Here is a 10,032-nt window from a genome sequence, read left to right as displayed (position 1 = left end):
AACAACATAACTGAGGCCCGATGAGAAGTACAAAACATTCGAGGAAGTATATGTGGTGGTGACGATCAAATGACAACGTGGTAGTCAAGCATATATCTAGTGATACTCCACAGAGCGACTAAGTAGCCGCCAACCTATTCTTCATGCAACCTTTTTTTATCGCAGGTGGTTATAATGTCAAGAGCGGTCTTCTTTTCCGATCATGAAAGGTGTGTCCTAACATTTGCAGGTCCTTCCACAATGGTTTTTCCCATTACTAGTTGGCGGTGGGGGTTGGGGGGAGTTCTGTAGTAGCAGCAACAAATGCCAGGTCGTACCGATGGGCTACTAAAGTTTTAAGTTGAGCAATTCATATGAAAAGGGAAAACTACTTGGCAAAACAGAAGGTTTATGATTTTGGACCAAAAAATTCCCAATGAAAAATGCAAACAAGCAGGCAAATCCCTCCTTGTACGAATCAGAACTCATGACTAGCCATAGAGGAGGCAAATGCGTAAAAAATTGTTGAATATTTTCTGTAGTGAGAGATAGTGATATTTGGATGGATGATTTAAAATTCTAAAATTAATCCAATTAAAATTCACTCAAAAGCATTTTGGTACCCACTAAAATTATGGATATTTGAATATTTTACGTACACATTGTTTTCATACCCACTAAAATTATGGAAACCTTCAAAAAAATTTAGAAATGATGGAATTATTTTATCAGATTTTTGTTGTTCAATTTTTTCTCATTTTCTAAATCTTTGTTCTTAAAATTTGAACAACGTCCTGTAGTTATATGAAATGAGAGAAGTGCATATTTCAACCCCGAACTCTTGCCCTAGTCTAATTTACAACCCAAACTCCAATGCCGTCTAAATTACAACCCCCAACTCTCAAAACCGGCTAGGATTCAACCCTTTCCTCTCTGTTGACCGGTTTTGACCAGTCAACAGGTCCAGTCAGCATGCCATGTCAGCAAAAAAAATTAAATATGTAAAATCGAAAAAAAATCCAGGAAAAGAAATTAGAAAAAAATCAAATTTCCAGGAAAAAATCAGGGGAAAATAAAAAAACGAATTTCTGAAAAACAAAATTATCAATATTTCCATGAAAAACCAAAAAATACTTAAAATAAAAAAACTCCAGGGAAAAATTTCAAATTCCCAAGAAAAATATTTTAAAATGTAAAATAAAAAAGTTAAAATTTCTAGAAAAAGTAATTTCCAAAAAAATTATTATTTTTATTTTTTTCCCGAAAATTACAAGAAAAAGTTCTCGAAATTTTTTCGCAAATTTTTTTCCCGGGAAATTTTATTTTGGATTTTTTCTCGATCTTACAGATTTTTAATTGTATTTTCTTGAAATTTTAAATTTTTTTCTGATGTGGCATGCTGATTGGATCCGTTGACTGGTCAAAACTGGTCGTCCCTGGTCAAAACCAGTCAACAAGGAGGGGAGGGTTGAATCCTGAACGGTTTTGAGAGTTGAGGGTTGTAATTTAGACGGTATTGAAGTTTGGGGTTGTAAATTAGACTAGGGCAAGAGTTTGGGGTTGAAAAATGCACTTCTCTCATATGAAATCAATAAAACACCAGTGGGTGGATTTTAGAGGTGATTTTTGTTGACTTGGTTGGAACATGAAGTGAAGTAGGGGATAATCTTTTACTGGTTCCAAATGAGGGCAGAAAGTGTGTGTGTGGAGGGGTGGGGGGGGGACTGATTCAAGTACATAGAGGAATATATAAAACTCCAACCACTATAGTCAATATAGGGCGATGACATGACCTCCAACTTGACGTGGCCAACCTCCTAGACATGCTTCTCCACCTTGGCCTGGACCATGCCCGGTAAAAATTTGTGTTTTGACCCTTTTCTGAAACTTATTCGAGATCTGACCCTAGTTTAAAAAAAAATCGAGATCTGACCCTTTTGCTACCGCCAAGGTCCATGGCGGTAGGGTGTAACAGCCTACCGCCAGGGACCTTGGCGGTAGGAAACATCCCTACCGCCAAACATACTGGCGGTAGCCTGTACAACCCTACCACCAAGGTGCTTGGCGGTGGGCACGAGCACGCACTGTGTTCAACACTTGGAGAATTTTGCGGTAGGGCATGCAAGCCTACCACCAGGGACCTTGGCGGTAGGCTGTTAGACCCTACCGTCATGGACCTTGGCGGTAGCAAAAGCGTCAGATCTCGAAATTTTATCAGACTAGGATTAAATCTTGAATAGATATAAAACAGGGTCAAAACACGAAATTTAGTTATCATGCGTCAACCTTCGTGGCGTTGGGCTGGCACTGTACTTCCATGCCTATCAGAAGAGGATGTGCTCTAGTAATGGGAGGTGGTGTGTGGCTCCATTCCAGCTGGCAGCAAACCGGTCAATGGCTAGAGCGGGAGTGGAATGTTCAGTCCGCCAAGGGATAAGGCGTGGAGGTGCTCACCCTTTATTTTGGTTGGCTTGTTTAGAAGTGTGTGGCTATGTCTAGTCGACTTGCTGCTATAAAGTGTAAAAAAAAAACTGAAAAGAAAAATTACATGGATCTCATTGTAAGAGCTCATGAATATAGCATCGATCGAGACATAATAAAGTCTCAGTCGACTAAGATTTATTAGGACTGTCTTTAGAATATATGATGAGTTCCTAAAAAGTATACTCTTACGGAGCAGAAAGTTGGGTTTTTGTAGACAATTTCTTAAAACCGAGAAGTAGGTTCCTAGAGATGCTCTAATGAGCATCCTATTTTTTTTATCATGTCAAGGATTTTCCATGTTTACTAGTAGCAAGATAAATATCATAACCTCTGTAAGTGTAGGGTAACTAGATAGTTCCATGCCATCATCAAGTTCTGAAACAAAATTAAGCTTAAATTCTACATAAGCGGTCTCATAAATCACCTTAAGTTGCTAGACAATGCCATCATTTTTGCTACAGTTGTATTGATATGAATAACCTCGATTCTATCGAAGTGAGATCCTCTATATTTTGATAGAAGTGATTTGTGCTCTCGGTTGAGTTCAAAAAACTTTTTCCTCGCGCCATATTGGTTGCATTTGTCTAGCGAGTAAACATCAGATCCATTGGTTGCATGTCAGAATAACAAAGCAAGTTACTGGAACACTTCCTAACAGGAAGGAAAATACAAGAGATAGCCAACAAAAACCACGCCGTGACACTCAATACCTTTGTTAGCTTCATGTAACACGGCATGGACCAGCACCGGCCTGGTCCAACTTTCTGTCTGAACACAAACTATTTTAGCAGCCACATATCAAATACTAGTAGTTTTCTGAAGTAGTGCACGACAACTGCTGGAATTCAGAGAAAGAAATCATTTCGTTGCAAGAGTAGGAAGTAGCTCAACAACAAACCCAACTAAATCCACCTTCCCCAACAATAACCACTCCTATAAGAACACACCAATTCGAATGCGAAAAGCACAAACAGCATCTAGCTCCAAAGCCTCCAGCCCAAGAAAAAGCATCTGTCTTCCACTAGCAATCCAAGGAGAGGATTCATCCAATGGCGGGGAGAACCATGTCAAGCAGCAGCAGTATCCTCCTGGCAGCGGCTGTGGCGGCCCTGCTGGTGGCGTCGGCGTCGGCGCAGTCCGGGTGCACGGCCGCGCTCGTCGGCCTCTACCCGTGCTTGAACTACATCAGCGGCAACGACACGGCGCCCACCAAGTCCTGCTGCTCGCAGCTGAGCTCCGTGGTGCAGTCCCAGCCGCAGTGCCTCTGCAGCGCGCTCGGCGGCGACTCCTCGTCGCTCGGCGGCATGACCATCAACAAGACGCGCGCGCTCGAGCTCCCCAAGGCGTGCAACGTGCAGACCCCGCCGGCGAGCAAGTGCAACGGCGGTGGCAGTGCTCCTGGCGCCGCCACGCCAACCACGCCCGAGGTGCAGGCACCGGCAGGGTCTGGATCCAAGACGACCCCGTCGGCGTACCTGCAGGAGAACGGCGGCTCGTCAGTCCAGGGCCCGGCTGGGCTGGTGTTCGCCCTCGCGGCTGCTGCGGTCTACGCCGTGTCATCTCTGTGAGCGTCTGGGGCGCTAGTTGGATGGTCGTTGAGAAATGTATTTCTTTCTCGGTATTATTTGGTTTAGCATTGGGCATTGGTGATTGGTGAGGACCGAGAGGATTATATTGTAGGGTGTTCTGTTCCACATATGTAATATTATTATTGGTTGTTTTCTTTGAGTCTCAGTATATGACCAACAACGGTAAACATTGATTTTTTTTTCTTTCAAGAAAAATTAAGAGTGATGACAAAACCTATAGGATTATATATGTGGTAGAATGCCTCTAATGATATTGTGATTGCAGCGTTTTCCTATATTTTAGCATACACACTAAATTAAACAAGACGGGGAACATTGTCCCCTTGTTTAATTCTAACACAGAAGTTGTCTGAAATATTCAGAAATAAGTTTTAGATCAATGGGAAGCGACATTTCCATATTATGTCAGTCACTTCAACTTCGGCCCATCGCAAACCACTTTCTTTTTGTCTTCTCTCAAGGAATAAAGCATGCCCGAAGACACTGACGCGCTGGAATCAAAAGGTACCTAAGCTGTATCGATGAATTGTGCCGCTGCCACTGAGCCCGAAAAGACAGACTAGCGTTTTCAACCGAAGCTCTGGTATGGGGAGGGGACCCACAACAACACCCCTCATGAGTCACCGGCGCTGGAGCACAAGTTTTCGTTCGGGTCCTCATCGGTGCCACACGAAGTACCAAGGTCGCCGACCCAACCCGATGCAAGGACCGTCGCCACCAGCTCGAGGCCTCCAGATCTAGACCATGGAGTCGTCATCGTTGAAGCCACGACAACATGAGGATCACTGCTGCCCTCACCAAAAAGCCAACCATCCCAGCACCGAAGTCACCCCCACGCAGCGGCGGCGCCAGGTCTCAGGCAGGCAAGGCCTTGGCCTTGGGAATGCTGAAGTTTTTCTTCGTTGACTGTAGCATACTCCTTGTGTTTTTATTTACTTTGCATATTAGCTTTGTCTCAAGTCAAACTTTCTAAATTTTGGCCAAGTTTACACAAAAACAATTAACCCACAATAATAAGTCAATATCATTAGAATCATCATTCAATATATTTTCATACAATATTATATATATATATATATATATTGTGAAATCTTAGAATTAATTGTTTTTATAAATTTGATCAAACTTTAGAAAAATTTGACTTAGGTCAAACTAATATGCAGAGTAAATAAAAATGGAGAGAGTATCGTTGTAGGCTTATACCGTTGACACTTAATAGTTAATACCGTTGTTGGCTTCATCCAACACGGCAACGCGGACGACAGTGGTTCAACTCATGTTCAAGAATTTATCCGATTAACCAGTTAACTTGTCGATTAATCCCTACTCATAGGGTCCCCGAGTAGCCGATTACCCGATAAATCGTTCGATTAATTGATTAAATGGCCGATTAACTTACCGATTAGCCTATTAATCCCCTACTCACCAGCCGACCGAGCAGCTACCAGTTAACGATTTCCTCAACAATGGGTTCAACTATGAACACAAACTATAAACTATTGTAGCAGCCACATGTGCAATATTTTTTTGTGAAGCATCAGCATACGACAGCTGCAGCAATTCAGAGAGAAATCATTTCGTACCACGAGTAGGAAGTAGGGACATGCAGTTCACCAACACACCCAACTAATTCCACCTTCCCCAACAAAACAGCTCCTATAAAATCACACAAATTTGAGCGCCAAAAGCACGAACACACAAGCCTGATCAGCGCAAGCAAGAAGCGTCGAGCCCAAGAAAAAGCCTCTTGCATCCACTAGCAATCCAAGGGGAAGAAGAATCCATCAATGGCGGCGAGAGCCATGTCTGGTAGTGGCATCCTCTTGGCCGCGGCGGTGGCAGCGGCGCTGCTGGTGGCGTCGGCATCGGCGCAGTCCGGGTGCACGGCAGCGCTCGTCGGCCTTTACCCGTGCTTGAACTACATCAGCGGCAACGACACGGCGCCCACCAAGTCCTGCTGCTCGCAGCTTGGCTCGGTGGTGCAGTCCCAGCCGCAGTGCCTCTGCAGCGCGCTCGGCGGCGACTCCTCGTCGCTCGGCGGAATGACCATCAACAAGACGCGCGCGCTCGAGCTCCCCAAGGCGTGCAACGTGCAGACCCCGCCCGCGAGCAAGTGCAACGGCGGTGGCACTGCTCCTGGCGCCGCCACGCCGACCACGCCCGAGGTGCAGACACCGGCAGGCTCTGGATCCAAGACGACCCCGTCGGCGTACCTGCAGGAGAACGGCGGCTCGTCGCTCCAGGGCACGGTGGGCCTGGTGTTCGCGCTCGCGGCTGCTGCGTTCTACGCCGTGTCGGCCGTGTAGTGACTGCATAGTGAGCATCTCGGCCGCTGGACTGAAGCGCTAGCTGGCTGGCGACCTAGAAATTCGTTTCCTGTGTGGCATGATTTCTTTTTCATTTTGGTTTAGCATTAAGCATTGGGGAGGAGGATTGGTCAGTGTTGTGTTCCACATATGTACTACTTTGGGTTTCCTCTTGCTGCAGTTGAAATAAAGTCGGTTTTGTTTTGTTCCCATTGATGGTTCAATTTGATCGAGATGTGCTTCACCTATCACATCATCACAGGTCGGGGTACAAACGCATAGTAGATTCTTACTTATCATCGATGTATGCCTTTGCAAAGATAGTTCAGTTCCTCTACGAAAGTACATATCTGGAAACAGAGCAGAAAACAGAATAGTGATATTCAGAAAACAGAGTAGTGATACTCAGAAAACAGAGAAGAAAACAAGAGTAGTGATACTAAGAAAACAGAGCACCAAGTAGCGGCAACCGAATTACTCGTAAATGCTTGCACTGTCGGATGTACAACCTGGATGAAATGTGAAGTATTAGTGGGGGTCCGATTTTAGATGCTTATGAAGAGCAACTTCAAGAGATTCCCTATCTCTAAATAACCGTCGTTTACGGAAAGTTAGTGGCAAGAAAGCCTCTCGAACAGATCCCGCAAACTAGCCTTAACTTTAGAGAATCCCGTAAAAGTGGCATTTTCTCCCCGCAAATTTATGAGAAGATGACCTTCCTATATCTTTTGGCGGAATTGTAACCGCCTAAAACTTCCACACATGGCCCGCCGAAACGCCACCGCCCCACGGGAACCTCGCCGCCGCCGCCGCGCAGTTGCCACACATGTTAGAACGCGGCCGAGAACCCCGCCGCCCCATGGGAACCTCACCGACGCCGCTGCACAGTTGCCACACATGTTAGAACGCGGCCGAGAACCCCGCCGCTGTGCCGCCAGCCATGCCACCGCCACCGCCAGTGTGCTGCTAGTCATCACGCATGTCACCAGGGCCGGGCCGGCAAAATCCGGGGCCCCATGCGAAACTAAAAATTGGGGTCCTATTTCACAAAAAAAAAATGAACTAACGAGAATTATAATGTATATATATATCACAGAAAAAAATTATAATGTATATAATATAATGTCTTACATAATAATTGGTCATATTAAAAAGTCATACCTGTCGAACTCACGGTTGCTATTTATTTGAACATCGTCATTCTTGTAGTATTCTTTGTAATGAAATCTTCAATGATACCCTCGTAATCAATTTTCTCCAACAGTTCACTCTCAAGTGTTATTAAGTCATTGAGTCTTTGCTGTGTCATAGTGGTACGCATATAGGACTTCAATAGCTTCAATTTAGAAAATCTTCTTTCTGCCAATGCAACTGTGAAAGGAATGATTATGTGTCCATGTTTGGAAATTAGATGAACAGTCTAACTCACCTAATATCGGTCTTGTGATCTTTAACCTAGGAGGTAAGAACTAACCTGTAACGAAGTAACGATCCCTGTCAATAATTAATTAGAAAATAAGGGATTATGAGTATATAGAAACCAAAGTTAATCAAAAAGAAGGACTCACTTAATAAGCACTTAAAGGCTAGAGTCGGTCATCACCCAATCGGACGAGACGACATTGACGAGTCTGAAATTTGAGAAAGGAAGGGAGAAAGGCAACGGCGGCACCCCGGCAGCTGCCTGACGCTTAGTCGGCCTGAATCCGAATTCCGATCGATCTAAGGACCAGGGACGCAGGGATCGAGGCAGAGCCACGAGGGACAAGGCGTCAGCGTGGAGGACTCGAGGTCTCCAGCCTCCAGGCGACGAGCGGACGAGAAGTTCTTTTCCTGTAGCCGCCACGATCCCGATCCCTGACTCCCTGTAGCAATCTAGTTTTTTTATAGATAATGCAGCGATCGACTCTGATCAAGTAGGAGGAGTCGCGCTCGATGTCTCATCGCTCTGGCTTGATGGCCGATGGGCCTAGTCCCTCGGCCCAGTAGGTAGAGCGCTGAATTATTACTAGACCTATATGAAAATATGGGGCCCTCCAGAATTTTGGGCCCTATGCGGGCCGCACTTTCTGCACCACTGTGGGCCCGGCCCTGCGTGTCACTGACTAGCGGATGCTAGGCCATTTAGCTAGTTATATGTTTAATGAGAAATAAATTAGAATATTTCTTTTGAAAGACAATTAGAAAATATTTAGGGGAAGAAGTTTACGGGAACTGACAAACTTTGCAATCAGAAAGAGTGGCGAAGCCAGCCTTAATCTATGGGGTCATTACAAATATTTTGAGTTTTCTTCATCATAATGTGCAGTAAATGTACAGTGTTTCTAGGCTGTTTTTCATCAAAAGTTGTGGGGTCAAAGCTGACTGTTAAACGTGTACATCAAGTTGTATAGTTAGGATTAGATTGAGTTTGTTGTGCGGGTCATTTTTATCTAATCCCAGCACACGTTGTAATCCTAACTACCTGTATCTATCTTGTACCATGTACGTGAATATAAATAGAGAAGAGGCCGGAGGTAATCACCACGGCAAAACAATCTTTCTAACTTGGTATACAGAGTCAAAGATCCAATCTCCCTTCTTCCACCATGACAGGCACCACCCCTGCTTCCCCCTCGGCACCGCTGGCGCCCTCACCACCCTCAACGTCGGCACCCTGTTCGTCGGCTCCTCCACTTCCGCTCCGATCTCAGTCACCTCGCTCGGTAGCCTGATCACTCTGCGCCTTACGCGCGAGAACTTCCTGCTATGGAAGACCCAAGCCGTCCCCGCCCTTGCTGCAAACAGCCTGTTCGGCTATGTTGCCGGCACCAACGCAGCCCCGCCGCACACCATCAAGGAAGGAACTGGTGATGCAGCCGTCGATGTGGCCAATCCAGAGTTTCTTCACTGGTACCAGCAGGACCAGCTTGTCATGATCGCCCTCCTCGGGTCCATGACCGAGGACATCCTCGGCCAGATGACCCAGCTGACGACCTCCGCCGCCGTTTGGACTGCACTGCACGACATGTTCGCTTCGCAGAATCGCGCCCGCATCATGCAGCTCAGGTATCAGCTTTCCAACCTGAAGAAGAAGGACCTCTCTGCCTCCGACTACTACCGCAAGATGAAGGGGTTCGCTGATGCAATGGCTTCCATCGGCAAGCCCCTCACTGACGATGAAGTGCTTGGCTACATGCTCGCCGGGCTGGGCTCCGAGTTCGAGCCCCTCATCGTGTCGATCACGGCGCGGGATGATCCAGTAAGTCTCAACAGTTTCTATGCGTACCTCCTTAGCGCTGAACTTTGCCTAGAGCAGCAGAACTCGTCAGGTGAAATCCATCCTTCCGCCAACGCTGCTGCTCGTGGCAATGACCGCGGCGGCAATGGTGCACGCGGTGGACATGGCGGACAAGGCGGCGGATAGGGGCGTGGCCGCGGCGGGCGTGGCCGCGGCAACGGCCGCTCCAACTTGAAGTGTCAGGTGTGCAGCAAGTTTGGCCATGACACCCTTCACTGCCGCAATCGCTTCAACCATGCCTTCCAGGCGAAGGACAACGGGGAGCGTTCCGGCAACTCGGCCAACACCGGCTCATACTCCGTCGATCCTCACTGGTATGCGGACACCGGTGCGACGGACCATCTGACGAGCGACCTCGACCGTCTCTCATTCCAGGAGCGTTACAGCGGCAAGG

General features: G+C 46.5%; 1 protein-coding gene and 1 pseudogene across 1 annotated transcript; both read left to right on the top strand.

The window, feature by feature from the left end:
- Nucleotides 1-3,411: 3,411 nt before the first annotated feature.
- LOC125528650 (non-specific lipid transfer protein GPI-anchored 5-like) lies at nt 3,412-4,197 on the top strand. Its single transcript, XM_048693091.2, has one exon. It carries the CDS (start codon nt 3,513-3,515, stop codon nt 4,029-4,031), a length of 519 nt encoding a protein of 172 aa, XP_048549048.2. The 5' UTR covers nt 3,412-3,512; the 3' UTR covers nt 4,032-4,197.
- Nucleotides 4,198-5,731: 1,534 nt separating this feature from the next.
- On the top strand, nt 5,732-6,568 carry LOC147973192 (non-specific lipid transfer protein GPI-anchored 5 pseudogene; annotated as a pseudogene).
- The last annotated feature ends 3,464 nt before the right edge of the window (nt 6,569-10,032 follow it).

Source organism: Triticum urartu, chromosome 5A, assembly GCF_056163025.1.
Source record: "Triticum urartu cultivar PI428250 chromosome 5A, HENAU_Tu73, whole genome shotgun sequence".
Taxonomy (NCBI): domain Eukaryota; kingdom Viridiplantae; phylum Streptophyta; class Magnoliopsida; order Poales; family Poaceae; genus Triticum; species Triticum urartu.
Note: the sequence above shows the minus strand (reverse complement) of the source record. Positions and strands in the feature narration are given on the sequence as shown.

What these genes read in the sequence shown, in the direction of transcription:
- LOC125528650 (XM_048693091.2), top strand. Translation starts at nt 3,513, where the DNA reads ATGGCGGGGAGAACCATGTCAAGCAGCAGCAGTATCCTCCTGGCAGCG.